Source organism: Akebia trifoliata, chromosome 4, assembly GCF_017979445.1.
Source record: "Akebia trifoliata isolate Shusen 1 chromosome 4, ASM1797944v1, whole genome shotgun sequence".
Taxonomy (NCBI): Eukaryota; Viridiplantae; Streptophyta; class Magnoliopsida; order Ranunculales; family Lardizabalaceae; genus Akebia; species Akebia trifoliata.
The window spans coordinates 4,892,023-4,909,240 of NC_141378.1; the positions used below are offsets into that span (position 1 = coordinate 4,892,023).

At 33.5% G+C, this 17,218-nt stretch overlaps 3 protein-coding genes across 3 annotated transcripts; 2 read left to right on the forward strand and 1 right to left on the reverse strand.

Moving 5' to 3' along the window:
* Nucleotides 1-7,443: 7,443 nt before the first annotated feature.
* FDC2 (2Fe-2S ferredoxin-like superfamily protein) lies at nt 7,444-10,649 on the forward strand. Its single transcript, XM_086438672.1, has 6 exons — nt 7,444-7,713; nt 7,897-7,960; nt 9,648-9,736; nt 10,004-10,072; nt 10,208-10,252; nt 10,401-10,649. The coding sequence occupies exons 1-6, from the start codon at nt 7,486-7,488 to the stop codon at nt 10,443-10,445; spliced, it is 540 nt and encodes a 179-aa protein (XP_086294798.1). The 5' UTR covers nt 7,444-7,485; the 3' UTR covers nt 10,446-10,649.
* Nucleotides 10,650-10,810: 161 nt separating this feature from the next.
* LOC147403184 (knotted 1-binding protein) lies at nt 10,811-12,932 on the reverse strand. Its single transcript, XM_086438673.1, has 6 exons — nt 12,879-12,932; nt 12,258-12,356; nt 12,015-12,158; nt 11,811-11,884; nt 11,559-11,697; nt 10,811-11,042 (listed from the first exon to the last, which is right to left on the reverse strand). Exons 2-5 carry the CDS (start codon nt 12,309-12,311, stop codon nt 11,562-11,564), a joined length of 408 nt encoding a protein of 135 aa, XP_086294799.1. The 5' UTR covers nt 12,312-12,356; nt 12,879-12,932; the 3' UTR covers nt 10,811-11,042; nt 11,559-11,561.
* A 1,256-nt stretch (nt 12,933-14,188) lies between these two features.
* On the forward strand, nt 14,189-16,887 carry LOC147403185 (large ribosomal subunit protein uL18c-like). Its single transcript, XM_086438675.1, has 3 exons — nt 14,189-14,454; nt 16,117-16,278; nt 16,625-16,887. The coding sequence occupies exons 1-3, from the start codon at nt 14,284-14,286 to the stop codon at nt 16,772-16,774; spliced, it is 483 nt and encodes a 160-aa protein (XP_086294801.1). The 5' UTR covers nt 14,189-14,283; the 3' UTR covers nt 16,775-16,887.
* The last annotated feature ends 331 nt before the right edge of the window (nt 16,888-17,218 follow it).

The window sequence follows — 17,218 nt, forward strand, 5'->3', positions numbered from 1 at the left end:
AAAATATTAAAAAAGCAAATCATATAATAATCTAAAAATGGATAAGAAGCATAATTGAATTTGTTTTAGAATAATGATTAATGCATATGGTCTTTGATACACTGTTGGTACGTGACTGACATGACAAGGGCACAAAACCGTAGATCTTTTCCTTGTGCATCCCAAAGAAAAAGATATATGATTTTATTCTCTTGCCACATCAGCTGCGTACCAAGAACCGCGTGCATTAATCACACTCTTTACTTTATTCATTTAATAATATAAACATGTCAAGTGGGTGTTAATAGCACCAAAATTAATATTTTTTTATATACATTGAGCCCATGCTCCATGTGCACACTTATCCCAAGAGATAATGGAGGATGCAACTTTACTTTAGTTTAATTTGGGTTACGAGGTGCATCGACTGTTGCACAAATGTGAAGCCCATCTTAGCTCACGTGGGTTAGGCGTGTTTCCTGATTTACTTTACTACACTATCGAGATCATGAAGGATTTAGCTTTCAAATCATGGGTTGCAGTGTTCGTGTTGTACCACACTTTCAAAGAATTTGTTTCATAATCCAATTCATTATATATTATAGAGAACCAAGTTGGCTTATAAGTAGTCCTTCAGGTTCTAGTTCAAAGCATTTTGTTTGGAGCCCAAATAAGGTATATACACTTTTCTTGGAGTTGGAAGAAGAGGGCAGTTAAGTCATTTTAAAAAAGTTGAAGGAGATAAGATGTTAAGGTTAAATATGTTGGTAAAAACTTCTATCCAAGAGATTTAAGATAATTGTTACTAGGGGTGGAGTCAAGAATTTGCCCATGTGGGGGCAACTAAGAGTAGAAATTGTTTTGTGGGGACAATTAAGAGTGAAAAAATAATAATTGTGGGGACAACTAAGAGTGAAATTTTTTGTGTAAGGACAATAGTAACAATTTTTTTTTATCCGTTGCTAAAATTTTTGCAATAGCTCACCAATCCATAGATTTTGAAAATTCTTATGGGAGCAAGTGCCCCCATTGAAAATCCGCCTCTGATTGTCACAAGTTTAGAGATATTTGTTCAATAAAATTATAAAAAAAATAATAAATAAAAAGAACACGAAGATTTATGTGATTCAGCAATGATTCTTACATCCACATAACAATGTCAGGTGTCCTGTGTCTCGTTCATATAGAATAGGAATAATATCTATGTGACATGTTTTGGTAGGAGTTTAAAACACATCATGCTGCCAACCAAGCTGTGTTTTTTATATGGAATGCAACCTGATTTGTTTAATCTCCAACAAAAAATGTGCTACGTAGACATCATACAATGCTATAGGAACAAGACATTGCTTTGGATTGCGACTCTATGTCATTTTTAAAGTTGAAGGAGATAGGATCTCAAGGTTAAATATGTGGGCAAAAACTTTTATCCAAGAGATTGAATATGATTGTGTTGCGAATATGAAGATATTGTTCGTTAAGATTATGAAGAAAACAGTGAAGAAAGTAAATAAAATAGAACACCAAAATTTAAGTGATTCAATGATGAGGCCTACATTCATAGGCAAATCTAATCTTCATTATGAGAATCAAAAGATAAAGTCCCCCCCCCCCCCCCCCCCCCAAAAAAAAAAAAAAAAAAAAAAACCTCTAGTTTTAATTCCAAATCCTTGTACACTCCCTCCCTTTGTCTTCTCAAAACCTTGAAGAAGAATACCATATAGAAATTGTCTCATAACATTTTATTTTTATAAGGTTTATACAAATGGAACTTATCTTGACCATTAGATTGAGATCACACCTAATAAGTAGGAAAAAAGACACAAATAAATAACATTGTAATTTTGGAAAGAAAAAAAAAACTAAAATCAAAGGGTTTTGGCTAGAGGTTGAAGACAAGTACATAGTTAGTATCTCATAGAGGACTGAGATCGGGACATTGGGAATTTAATTGGCTTGAAAACATAGATGGTTATCTTATATATTTTTCAAAGGGGAGCGTTCAGGACTAAAGAGAGCTAAACATTTTTCAAAATGTGGGTTAGAAGCTTTAGAAGGAGTTGGTTTTTTGTGAGGGTGATCTCTATGATGAAGAGATCATCCTCAACAAAAACCAACTAATTCTAAAATTTCTAACCCTAATTTACAAGTTGAAGAATCAGGGACCATCTGATTCTTGTAAACCACTTTTGATGGGGTTAGAAGTTTCAAAATGGGCTGATTTTTAGTGAGGATGATCTTCTCATCATGAGACCATTCTTACAAAAAATCAACCCATTTTGAAACTTCTAACCCATACATTGAAAAAATGTTTTGCACAATGTTTAGCTCTCTTTAGGGCCTCAGAATGCCACCCTCTTTCAAAATGTGCATGGTTATGTCTAGATTACCAAAAAAAAAAAAAAAGGGTTAGTATGATTTCTTATATTGCACGAACTTTGTAGGAATTGAATTACGATCAATTTTCTTCATATCAATTCATGATTCAATATAGTAAGAACAAATCTGAAAATGTAGAATAGGGTAGCTTATACCTTGTCAACTAATAAGAGATAAATAGTAATATCTAGTATAGATTGAAAGAAGGAGATCTCTCTTGTCTAAAATAAAAAAATATAAAAAAAATTGGAACATTAAAGTGTGAAACCATTGAATATCTAGTGTGAAATAGATAATAAATTAATGTGAGTTATTTCATAAAAAATCCTACCATTTTCAACTTCTCAAAACATTCTGTTATCGAGGTTTAAAGGTTAAAAGATAGAAATTTGAGGTTGAAGATTAGGATTTAAATTTTAGTCTATTTAAAGAGAAAGAATTTGCTTTTTGAAGAGAAAAATCAAGACTCTTTTACTAAAGACGACGAGAGTATTTAGGTCATTTTCCAATAGTCTATCATAAAGCAACCCGGTCATGGGCATTTGTCATCAATTATTGATTCCTCAAATATTCACCAAAACCTGAAAGCGGTACGCCCTCGATTCACCTCACATCCATCCTTGTCAATGTTTCACATAGGACAATACCAGCTACCCTCTTGGTCCAAAATTATAATATTGTTCGTTAGTAGGAATGGAGTCCAACTAACCTTACTAACTTGATAAGATTTCAACTCTTACTTGTGGCATCTAAAAATATGATCTGATATGATAAGGTTGTAGAGGACAAAATTATATGAATTTTGAGAGAAAAAAAAATTCAAAAAAAAATTATGTTTTATTATTGAATTTTAATTTTAAATTTGAGAGTTTTGTTTTAATTTGATAGCCGTCCATTTTCAAAAGTTCGGATCAAGACCCCAAAAACTGTTTTTAGATTTTTTTTTTTTTTTTTATCTGAAATTTTCCATGAAATTTAGAGGGTGTGACTGTGGTGATGGATTGCCAATGTGATAATCCATTGGAGCTCAGGGACCCTTTGTAAGAGTTAAAATCTTATAAGTGTTTTTCCTAACGTATATTCTCCCAAAATTTATCCTATTAAACAAGCAAAATGTCCAAGAAATCTTTTATGAAAATTACCAAAATGACTCAGTATTTCTTATAGAAGTTAGTTTCATCGATTACCTATAAGTGAGGGTTATAGAATCAGTTGTCATCAATGCTTTATCTTAAATATATACAGGGTTCGGTAATGAGTCTATTCAGGCAAGCCAGCCCAACTTGGACATTTCAAATCATCTTAAGGGCGGGGGACCACGTGGATTACCACATTGGCAATTCAACACAACAGTCTTCTAGATTGAATAATGATGAATGCACGTGATTTTTATACATGGCTGACGTGACAAGGGCATAGAGTTATAGGTCTTTTCTTGTGTATCCGGAAGAAAAAGATCTATGATTTTGTGTCCTTGTCATGTCAGCCATGTAAAAAAAATAACGTGCATTTATCACGACGATTCTAAATTTCAAAAATATGTTATTTTGACTTTGACCCAAGGTAGTGACTGTTGAAAATGTATAGCTGAATTCTCAAATTTAATAGTAAAAATAACATATTTTTGAAATTTCTTTATTCAAAGTTGTTAGATTTTTGTCCTATCTATCCTTTGGCGTCGGATCATATTTATGGGTGCCATAAGGTGATGCAGTTACGAAACTTTCCTTATTAACTTAAGTAGAAAAACGGTTTTTCTTTCAAATTCATCTCTATTTTATTTTACACTCATTCGAACATGAACCACATCCTCTTCATTCGGGTCGGAGACAAACATTGCAAGCCTGAAACTTTGTAAGGACAAAATCCTAGCATTTTTATGCGATGGAATTTAAGGAGCCAAATAATAAAAGAAATCGAATCAATGGAAATGGGTTTAAGACATTAAAAAAAAAAAAAAAAAAATTAGGGCATTTTAGTGCATGTTGAAGCCTTTAACAGACTAGGAGATAGTTTAAAATAACATATGTTGATTTTATGAAGATAATTATCTTAACTAAAGATATGAATCAAGATAGGGTAGGAATAATGTCTTGGACAAAACATTATGTTTTGGTGAATGTTTCAAATGTTCCCATGTGTTTTCAAACTTATGAGATATCCTTGAACTCGTCCTACTACTTTGACTGACATAAATCAAATGCTCTTATCTTCATCATCTAATAAAAGATTTGGATCTTTATCCTCAAAATCAGCCATCTTTAGTTGTTATAGTACATTTTCTTCTCTTGTCTTCTATCTTAAGATTCTATCTCTTTTGAAGTTCAAACGTCAGGAACAAGATAAGAAATTTTGAAAGAATACCAGTATTTTTGGTAGAAAAATCTACGATTTTTTTTTAATAAGTGGTTGAAGACAATGAATTGAACATGAGGTTAAATAAGTGAAAATAATTTATTGAAGAGGTTCAAAATTTTGACAATGACAGTACAAGGGAATATCAATCACTTTTGTTAGTGATCTTTTAGGTTATGTTTGGAATGTGAGAAATGAAGAGAAGAGAAAATAAATGAGTTTATCTCCATTTCTCTTGTTTGGATTGTTAAATGACTAGAGAAGAGAAAAGAATTAGAGGAAAGAGGAAAGTAAAAAAAGGTGAGTTTTCTTTCACTCCAAAAGTGGAGAAAAGATGAGGGAAAACCTTTTAAAATATTTTAAAATTTCAAAGTTATCCCACATTCTCTCTTATCAATCCAAACACGGTGGAGAGAAATTGAGTTTTTTTTTTTCTTTTCTTCTCTTCCCTTCTCTTCTCTCCTCTTGATGAAAACATAAGGGGTATTTCAAATATTCGATAAAAAGTGGAGGGGCATGTCTAAACCACCCAAAAATATTTGGAGTAATATATAGACAATGTTGATGATATTATACCAAATAATAATAATAATAATAATTCAACTTTTATTGCAAACCTCCACACTAAAAGTTCTCAGATAGGGGAACCTTAAAAATAGTTTTGTGGAGAGCGACTTATCAATTAACATTGTTTTTATTTATTTATTTATTTTTTATATATGGATAAGCTAGACTTGGACCTAAGACAACGAACTGAGCTATGGGTCTCGGCCTATCCGTCAACATTATTGTTAGGGATAAGTCAGTAACATATATTGTAGTGTTGGTTGATAAATCGAGATGCCTCTTAAATTCAAACTTAGTAATATAAAGAGTGGTCCTAAACAAAGAGTTTGCTTTTGTGGAGGATAATTAATTTTCTAAGCATTCAATCCATCGTTGGATCATTACTTCAAGATTCATGTTCAACAACAAACTCAAGATAAACACCCACTAGCAATCAACTCAAGCTCTGTACTCCTGAGGGCAAAGGTCTCACCCCCCCCCCCCCCCTCTCCCTCTCGGGGGCAGGGTGCTCTGCCAAGAAATTGGCTCGAAATGCTTTCCCCATATCAATGTTATGCCAATTTCGAACTTAAAATAGGGTGTAACTTTTGATTGGGACATCTGTTTGACTATTATTTTATATGTTTTTAAGGTAGTTAGTGAAGATCTAGTCAGTAAAAATTTGTTAAATTATTTTGAGATTTTTATTTTTTAGTTTTAGGGTCATTTAAGCCTTTTTTATGGATGATTTATCTCCCACCTTCAATGGTTGGTATGTATAACATAGATATCAGACCAAGATGCTACACCCTTTCACTCGGCCCAACTTTTAATTCCCCATGAAAACTCCGCGGAAATAAAACGATTAAGCTGAACTCTCAATGCACTCGAATATATAGGCACCGACGCAATGGTTAAGACAACTTAAAAAACAAGTAACTTGGCCTACAAACTGATAGGCAATCCAAGGCACGTTCTCGAATCTTCTCTTAAAGACAATCACATATGAGAGGTATGACATGTGTAGGGACAAACCATCAAAGAGCTGAAAAAAACCAAGCTTCCCAATTCTCACATTTTCTTCCCTTAAAAAGTATAGAGTGTGTCAAGCCTTGCCTTCAGATAATTAATTTGGAAAGAAATCCGAAGAGGTATTGAGGGAACATTATCCCGTATGAAGCTCGACATACAATGATTTTGTTAGGCAACTGTCACATTTCTTTGGGAGCAACATATGAAAGGGAGAGGGAGAGGGAAAGGGCTTAAGGATCTTTTTGGCTCCTTCTCCCTTTCACGAGACCAGATGACTCCTTTTCTACCTCTCTACAACTCTCTCTTGCACATAAATTGTTGAATGTGTAGTGTGCAACCTCCACCATTCCCTACCTTCATTACCATTAATTTGACTATCAGAATTTCCTTAGCAGGCACCCACACAATAATATCCCAATAAAAAGAAATTGATCGTATAAGAAAAATATTAAAGAGTAGTAGTGAACTAGATTATCGAAGAAGAAGACTATGAATTTGAAGACATTAAATCCACGATACACCATATCTCACGGATTGTGCAACCAAAAAAGTAATCACATCTTTGATTAGTTAATGTTTTAACAGGAATTCATTTTCTTTTAAAAAAAATTCAAGAAAAGTAAATCTCAATACAGTCAACTCCGAGGGATTGGCTCAATGGTAATTTTAGACCGATAAGCGGTTGATGCCCATAGGTCATGAGTTTGATGGCTTTAATTCCTCAGGGGCACCCGTTAGGACACACCCTTACTTTCTTGGTGTTTGTGATGTGTGGATGTACATGCCCTGAGACTAGTCCTTGGACAAGACCATTGTCTATGGACTTGGCAAAGCCCATAAACAGGCCCGGTCCGCTGTCTACGTAGATACGTTTATAATAAAAAAAACGAAAAAAAAAAAAAATCTCATAAAATTATAGGAGAAACTGTCACCCTTATGTACAAAAAATATATCACCCCATATCATTTTTTTCCGACACTAAGGGGAGTGATCTACTTAAAAAAAACACATGTTTTCTTTTCCTAGAGATAGAAACTTGACCCATCGAACAGTCAACATCAAATACAAAAGGTGGAGCTATTATGTTATAACGCTCCAGGTTCTACTCAATCATATTTCATGTCCAAATGCCTTTCGTTTCCGTTATCCGGTTGAAGATAGCATTTCTGTTCGCTACTAACATTTTCTTCATCGATGGATCTTCGAATCACCTCTAATTTCTGTCAGTTTTCTCTTCCAATAAACCCTAAATTTCACCAAAATCCTACGAAAAGCTTCAGGGGGACGAGAGCAGAACTTAAAACCTCTACTGGAATCTCTGACCTCACTGGCAATTATACCTCTCCATCGACGATGCCGACGCACAAAGTCACCGTTCACGACAGACAGAGAGGTGTCGTTCACGAGTTCCTCGTTCCTGAGGTATTAAACCCATCAATTCGTTTCTATTTGATTTTTTCTCTGATTTATAATGTTTTCGATTACTTTTTTTTTTTTTTTTTTCTTTAAAAACCTAATTTGATGTTCTTGGAGGACAATTTGGTGGTATTTTGGTTCTTTGTTAAATTATAATTTTCAATTAATTATGTTTGAATGAATTTGCAGGACCAATACATATTACACACTGCAGAATCTCAGAATATAACTCTGCCATTTGCTTGTAGACATGGTATCCTTGACAACTCTATGTTTCAACATTTCTCTTTCTTTCTATTTTTGTTTGATCACTTGAAGTTGTAAGTTGTAACCCATTTCCAGTCGTCAAAGGTTTTAGGACAAAATTTACAGTTGAGGCATCTGTCAATCTCTCTCTTTTATTTTTTTGGTAATAAATAAAATTGATAAATGTAAAAGTAAAGCCAAACAAAAAAGCCATAAACAACATACTATCAGAAAGCTTGACTTCCCTAATTATGACACAACAGATAATTCTTACCTATCTTTTTAAAGGCCTGTGAGGTACCGAGGCTTAAACCTCAAGGCATGCCTGAGAATGAGGCTCATTTATAAGTCTTAGATGCCACGGAGAAACATGAAAACAGTTGAGGCTTACATCTTAGACCAATGGACACCCAAAATATACGCACCCCACCACGAGGAGTTCTCATGGATTTTCTATTAATTTCCTCTTGTTTAATCTTCTATTATTCTTTTTAGTCTGTGTGTGTGTGTGTTATTTCTAGCAGGCAACATGATTAAAGCATTTAAAAATAAATTTGAATATAAAATAGTACTATATGCTATGTAAGTTGTTGATTTGATTCAATTCATAAATTATACAAAGAAAGCTATTCAAAAAATAGTATTTAGGCCTATTTTGTAATAAATATAAAATGGTTATTGACTGTAGTTTTTTTTTTTTTAATTATTTAAATATAAAATATTTCTTTCTTGTTAAAATATAAAATTGTAATATTTTATATTATTATTGATGGTGGCTACTCTATTTTTTATTTTCAATATTAATTTTTTTTATTTAAATTCTACGCATGTGATGTGAGGCGTACATCTCTAGGAAGTAGCCAGTCTCACACCTTAATTTAGTGTGTGAAAACATTGATTCTTACATATGTAGAAGCAGAGTCACTACATTGTGGGTTTTGTTTAGAAATTCATTAATTTTACTCATTTTTTTTTTTGAAATATTATCGAGGTTAAGGCAGACCCAAACCAAGTACAATCTACCACATTTATCCTTACACGGGATACTACAAAGATCATTAGGCATCATTCCTATCCATTTCTATGCAACCCTCTGTGCTAACAATAGGAGCTAGAAAATCTGCAGCTCAATTGTTTTTGTTTCTCTGTAGATGTGGCTCAATGAGACTTCAACAACATGGAAGAAGGCATATAATTTTAGTTTGTTGAAGTTGCTTCAACCTGTAACCCAATGAGATTAAGTACTCCTAAATTAACTTTTCGAATCAAATGTGAGGAGGGAATCTCCCTTTTAGCAATTTGGTGGTGTTCATATTTTTCTCTTGTAATACAAATGCAACATTTGCAAAGAGCTTGATTTTTAAGTTGTGTATTTCTTGATTTCATCATTTTACATTCGCTGCTGCTGGATTTCTGTTATTTATTGTTGCATATTTCATTATTGGTATTAGATATTAAACAGATTATATTTTGTATTATATATTATAACTTTCCCTAGCAAGTAATGGTTTTGATATTATAGTTTCTTGAAGCCTTTTAGTACCTCTTCTTCATTCACCTTCAATTTTCTTTCTGATTCTGCTTCTGAACACAACTTTGCTCTTTTTTTTTTTCTTCTGCACGGCTAGCAATGGTCATGTTCTATTATATTGGTCAAAATGAAAATTGATAATAAAAGGCACTATATGTAACAGGTTGCTGTACTAGCTGTGCTGTTCGAGTTAAATCTGGACAAATAAGACAGCCTGAGGCCCTTGGGATATCTGCTGAACTAAAATCTAAGGTTGTTACATTTAAATTTTATAAAGTCTTCTGAAAAATTATCTGATATCATGAATTGAAAATGAGTCTATTAGAATTTAAATTTGTTTTTGGTGCTAGTGTTGCAGTTCCATGTAAGATGCATTTTTTTCTTTCTCTTCATATAATGCATTAAAAATAATGGTATATCATGGATTCCTCCTTAAAACTAAAAGCAACAATAAAAAAAAAATACCTTTCCAAAAATTATTTGACGATTCCAATAATTATCATCTAATAATCATTTCAGGGTTATGCACTACTGTGTGTGGGCTTCCCATCTACTGACTTAGAAGTTGAAACCCAAGATGAGGATGAGGTAAGATCCATAGTGAAGACAACACTACCTTAAAGGAAAAACGTTAACAGAGTGACAGTGATAGTTTTGATTTATAGTGATCCAACTTTTGTTTATAATTGTATCATGGAAATGTGGAATCCCTATATTCTACAGGTTTATTGGCTTCAATTTGGAAGATATTTCGCACGAGGACCAATTGTAAGTTTTTAAATCTATTGTTTTAAAAGATAGTATAGCCTCTTAATAAAAATAGGGATCCCATGCTTCATAATTTCACATTGTGTTTATATGATCCAAAGTACTTTTCTTTAGTTTTCTGATTGTTCCAGTGGGATTACTTTTACAGGACAGGGACGACTATGCACTGGAGTTGGCTATGGGTGATGAATAAGTAGCGTGGATTAGAGAATCAGAAGTTATGGTGTATAAGCATTTTTTTTTCATTTCAATTTTTTTTTTTAATTTGTTTTTCCTTTAGTACGTAATGTTAATACGCTTGAGTCGATATTTCCTCGTTATCCATAGCCAACTTATGGACGTGGTTCTGTTGTGTTTGGACATGTGAGCATCCTTAAGTAATTTTCCATCCCTAATATTTTGAGCCTTGGGTCTCGTCTTTCTGCACACCAATGTTTTATTTTTATTCCTTCACAAGGTTTTTGACGACAGGCTGGGGACTGGTTTGATGGATTTATGACTTGCTCTAAACCTTGTTTAGGTCTCATCCACCGTCATTATTGTCTAACAGTTCCTCTATGCTTCTCGGACAGATTCTCACCCACAAAAATATCATTGGAATCATGATGTTCATATTAACTACTGTACTTCATCAATTGGCTGCAACTACTTCAATGCTAACTATAGTATGGGAAAACTAAGAAAATTTTACCCTTCAATGACATTCAGTTCCCTCCCTCTTCTTCTTTCACTGTTTGTATTAGAAACTTGGAATATTGAAAATCAAGGTTGTGCCGCCACATGTATTTACCTGCTCCATTTACACAAACGAGAAATAAAGTAAGCCATTATGGAACAAATTATTAACCAATACTCCCGGGGAAAGTGTATCAATAGAGTTCAAACTTAGTTATGGTTTTAAGGGGTTTCAAAAGTCTACTGATTCTAACATTATAAGATCGTCAATACCATGGTTTTAGAATCATTCAATCTCATTTCAAACCTATGTTCTGGTGACCCCACCATCCGCTCTCTTTTTTCTCAATCTTTTAAACTGATGCACAAACTGGGGAATATTAATAAAATGTTCCCTCCATGGTCATGTCCGTCTCTTTGGCTTCTCAACGACTTGTACACATCCAAGTATCAGACAAGATTATGAAAACTTGGTATTTTCATGAAAATATAATTTATTTTTAAGAAATTAAAATTTTGTAATCTAAATAAAATTTGGTTTTGTGATTCAGAAGAGCTATTAGACCTGTTTATCAATCAATCGTTATTAATTTATAAATGTGGGACATATGAGTTATGATTTTAATTTTACCTTCTAAGTATCAATGCGGACATTATGAAGTAGATGCCGCGCATTATGTAGAAGAGCGTTGGCCTCTTCATTTGACACATCAAGCGATCGCACCTCCTTAATCTCCTCCTGCCATTTCTCTATCTGCTCTCTGTGTATTCTGGATAAAGAGAAAAAACAAAAATGATCAGAGAATGTGTAAAAATCAATCAGATCTCTCGATTTCTGTTCTGATTTTGATCCTGTTTTTTCTTCAATTTTTTCTGAACTTACCTGATCATTTGCTCTTCGAAGTCATTACTGAGATCCTTGAAGAGAGTTTTCCCTGCTTCCAGCAGCTCCGATACCTACTCAAAAATATGCAGAACATCTTAGCTTATCAAACCGATTTGTTTCTGTTAAATTTTCTTCTTCAAATTTCAGGCTTTGTTGTTCGAATTTTTCTTTTACAGAGCGTATTAGTGAGTGAGTGTTCACCAATTGAGTGAAGCGTTCGATCCTTTCGAGAACACCATTTATATGGAGTTCCATCTCTTCAGATCCAACAACGTTTGTCTCATTCTCTCCTTCAGAAACATCTTCAACAGCTCCACCTCCATCTTCGCCTTCTTTCTCTTCCATCTAAGAAGAAAGACACAAAAAATCACAAACCTTAAAGTTAAGATACAGAAAATTAAAAATTGAGTAGAAATACAGATGAAGAAATTGAGAAACACGTACTGCTTGTTTGAATTTGATGCGTTTTCTAGAGGTTTGAATATCTTCTTTTTCCATTAGAATTGAAGTCCAAAGAAAAATGCCTTGGAACGCTAGTTCAAACTGGAAAAAAAAAAACAAAACAATATAGATCTTTCAGGATCTCTATAACAGATTAGTTCTTGAAAAAAAAAAGTCGATAAATTCACTAAAATGTTGTAGAGAAATCGAAAAGGATCAACTATAATGTAATCCGATGTGAGAAAATTACGAAACTCGAATAAATTTCTTTAAAATTTGACTGTAGAAGTGTAGATCTCTCTGATGAAGAGGATATCGTGAATCAGAGAAAACTAAAAAAGAAATCTCAGAATCGATAATCTTAGAGGATTTTCTAAGGTTTCAGATCTCAGGTTCCCCGATCTGATCCTGCGAAGTAGTTTCGATGATAGAAATTCTCACAGAAATCCAGCGAAATAAAGTTTTGAGCACGGATCGACCAGAGCAATTGCAGAAGTGAGAAAACCAAAGAAAACGCAGAAATCTACTTAAAACTGGAAATAGTTGAAATATGGAGCGACTTTTAGTGATTTAGAACAAGATCTCTGCAGAAAATTAAAAGAAGAAGACTGCAATTCGACTTACGAGCGAACCTCTCAGTGTGGCGCTTCGTATCTGCGATTTGAATTTGCGAGCGAACCCAACGTAGCGCTTCGTGTGTTTTTTTCAACTCTTATTTATAGGCAAGATGAAATGCGGTTCCACCAACCTCTTGGAATGGGCCCAGCCCAAACTCAGCTTGGCTTAAGACTGATACGGCATATGAACTATCTAATTCAATGGATCGGGTTCTGGTTGGATTGTTTTGGGACCAATCCAATAAACTGAACCAATAGGTTACCAAAACGGATATTTATCTGGACCGTTTTTTATAGGCACAAACCCCCTCCCCTCGGACGCTCCCAAAGCATGAATTAAACCATTTCTTCTCCTCCAAATGCTCTCTTTAAATATAGAATTTTTTTTTTTTTTGATGAATTTCTTTATAGAGTTAATTAATTAAGTTATTTATTTATTTTAAATCTAGGATTTCTAATAAGGAATTTTTTTTTCCTGAAAAAATGAAGATTTTTTTAAATCTAATTTTTTTTATAGAATTTTTTAAACTAAATTCATTATACCTCTCTTATTCTCCTTTCCTGACCTCTCCCCATTTCTCATGTTACCTTCATTTTTCTTTTCAAGATTCTTTCTCATAGATATTTTTTTTTCCCTAAATAAATCCAAAGAGGTAATTTTTGTATCTTCTTAATTTGTAGATGTATTGAATAGCAATGTCAATGCGTAGATTTGGATTCTGTTTCTAAGAAATTTAGAATTATATTTATTATATTTATTTCGATTCCATTCATCTTGATTTCAGGTTTGATTCCAAAATTAATGAAATCGAAATCATAACTGTAGAAAAATACAAGTACCCATCATTTTCAATTCTCAAGTTCGAGTAAGAAAGAAAGTATTTCAAATCATTATAATATTTTTTTTTTCATATATTATCTCTAAAATTATTAACTTAGTTATAATTTATTATACTAAAGATACAAATTAATAATTTTTTCAAAAATAAAAAAATTATCTTAGTTAAAAGTAATAAATTTTAAAAAAAGATTGATCATTTTAAGTTTTAGTTGATAATTTATATGAAAAATGTAACATGAATTATTTTTAAAATAAAATACTACCTAAAATCATCGATAGTACAAAAGAAATGACAAAATAAACCAGTTCTAGGTATCTATGGGTATCTGTTGAGAATCCAATGATTTTGGTTACAGTTAAATGGGTAACCCTTGAGACCCTAGTGTTTGACCTGGGTCAACGTATAGATGCCAGGGGCAATAATGTAATATTGGAGAGCGCAAGCTTCACAGGCCTATCCATCGACACTCGGTTTAACGGCCAAAGGATAAGGGCGCAAAGAACATAAAAGGAGGAGACGCGCAAAAAGTTCATTTTAAAGATATAAAGATTAGAGAAATAGAGAGTGAGCATGTCGTCGTCACTTTCGTTCCTTAGTAGTGCATTTCCTTGTTCACATCAGCTCTCTTTCCACCCCAAATCCGTAGTAGCGACAACCCATCGCCCTTGTCTGATAATCGAAGCCAAAGTCAGAACCAGGAGAGAAGACAGACAAGCTCGACATGCTCGCATCAGAAAGAAGGTATTACATTCTTATAATTCTCTTTCTTTTTGCCAAATTGTTGGAAATTTTAGTGCTACTTTTTCTGATTTTTGATGGTTGTACTGTTTCTATATGTTCCTTTCTGAACTAAAATTCAGATGCCCATTTCACATGTTTATTTAATATCCCTCCTCTAATATTTTCTTTTAATTTATTTTAATCTTGTTTGTGCTATTTGAATTTTGAAATTAGTGCGCTTTGCTTCTCTTTTTGTGTGCGAATTCTGTTATTTTAACTCATTGAGTTTTTGCACATAAGGTGTTTGCTTTTTCTACTCTTTCTATGCCCATCTTATGTTCTTTCCAAACTTGAATTCCTTTATGCAATGTATTGCTTTTCTGACTAAGATATACGTTGCTCCCAAGCTTTTTAAGGATAATCACATTTGATTATTTGGTTCCTAGGGTGTTTTTTGGAATACAAAGTTTACTTTGAGAGTTGGCAAGTCACGTGACTTACAAATTCCCAATTCATGGGTGTTGCAAGTTGCAACCATAATTGTACTAAGCGGGAGCCACAACGAGAGTGGGATTGGGGAATCGGTTTTCTCTTTTTTTAAAGAATCTCTTCCTTTCCTAATAGAAGCAAAGTGTATTGATCTACACGCCAATAGAGCATACATTAACCGTATACTTGACCAAAAAGAAATATGTTGAACTTGGCAACACATTACACATGGTAACAAACCATGGCACATAAAAGTGATCGTATAGTGAATATTGGTGGTGATGAACAACACCCCTCATGGATTGCATTCTCAATGAGCGATACCTATAATGAAAATGCCGTGGTGAACAGTAATAATGATGGAAAAAATGAATGTATAGAGAAATGAGGCTTAAGCCTGGCGGGTGACATCGTCATTGCCCATCAGAGAAGCGGCACATGAACTTAGAGTTTGATCCAATGATCAAGTGCTCTGATACCATGTTAAGTATTGAATTGGTTGTATTACACAGAGATCTAAACTTCTTTGTAGAGGAATGAGTAAGTACACAAGTAACTTGTAGGCAATGTTGGACTAAACCGACAGTTTACAAAAACTACCTAATCAAGATAAACTAGTTACTAACATGATTCTTACAATATTTTCAACACTTCGTATCATTAAAGCTCACAATATCTCAAAATCCATATATTCTCCTTCTATTTACTATGGAAATTCATTAGGAAGGAAAGGTTATCCAAAGAATGTGTCACTTGAGGAAAGATTCTTTAGAATATAAGCAACCAACATTAAAGTTCTCAGATGAAAGAATATTCTATTACAGAATTAGGAGCTGACATCTGAGACAATCACAAGGAAGGAAGATGACAGTTTCTTTTTATTATTCTCATGAAGTAAATTTTACATTCATAGTGTATTCTCATTCTCCTTTTGATATTTATAAAAACTTATACTCGTCAAAAAAAAAAAATTTACAGTCATACTTCAATTGTATCTTCTTTCCGAACATGTCAACAGAAAATTATATAAGACACAATGCCATCTGTCCACTACTCTTTGCATTGTTTCTGTGATATTTCTTTTCTTCTTTTTTTTATTCATACCGTTTAATTCCTATTGTTTATTCTTTCATTTCTGTCTTCTACTGGCCTTCTTGACGATGTGGATTTTTTTCATTGTTCTTGTTCCTTCAGGTTGAAGGGACACCAGAGAGGCCAAGAATGTGTGTCTTCCGATCCAACAAGCATCTTTACGTCCAGGTGATAGATGACACTAAGATGCATACCCTTGCTTCAGTTTCAACAATGCAGAAAATCATCTCTGAGGGGATTGATTACTCTTCTGGCCCCACTATCGTAAGTTGCCAAAAATAAGAATTTAAGGACAAGGGCAGCAAAATCTAATTTATTTGGTTGCCTAAGTTGGGTTCATTGATCTGAAATCTGTTTTGCATTTCTAACTTTCTGTAGATCTAATTGTGGATTTCTAATTTATTATATGGATATTAAGGCCTACTTTTTAGTTGATTTTCTTCTACAGTTAATTTAACTAATAGAGGAAAAAATGACTTCTTTTTGAAGCTTTGCCTCCATATATTTTTTTTTCTTAGATCTTGACACTCTCGATGGATGATTGTTTTACCTCTTTGAAATTAATGGTTTCAAGTATGGAATAATAATTTCAGCAAGTTTTTGAAACCAGGATGTGGCAAAGAAGGTGGGCGAAGTCATTGCCAAGTCATGTTTAGAGAAAGGAATCACAAAGGTGGCGTTTGACCGTGGTGGTTACCCTTACCATGGACGCGTTGAAGCCCTTGCTGCTGCAGCTCGGGAAAATGGCCTCCAATTCTGAAACTTGGGTTGTAGTTTGTTTTATTTAGAGTAATCGAAATTGTTTTTTTTTGTTTTCTGAGTCAACTGTGATGGACAAATTAATCTTATGAATGAGATCTTCTTGGAGTGCCCTGCTTGATTGCCTTTGCTGCCACCTCTACTACCCAAATTGCATAGTCCATACAGATGTCTCTGCTATGAATTCTCGCCTCATTTGCTTAAAAGTGTGTAGAATTCCGATACCCATTAAGGTCTCTTTATGATTTGCTTGTTTTGCAACCTATGTGTTTCGGAATGCTCAGTGAAAAGCAGACATGGATGTTCTGTTAATTTGAACCACCCAAACTTTAATAACTAGGAAGTTAATGTTACTGAAGACAATTGACATCTCCGTCAACGCTATACATGGTCGACACTACTGTTGCTTATCCACAGTTATTCTCACTATTTTCTTTCATTGTTG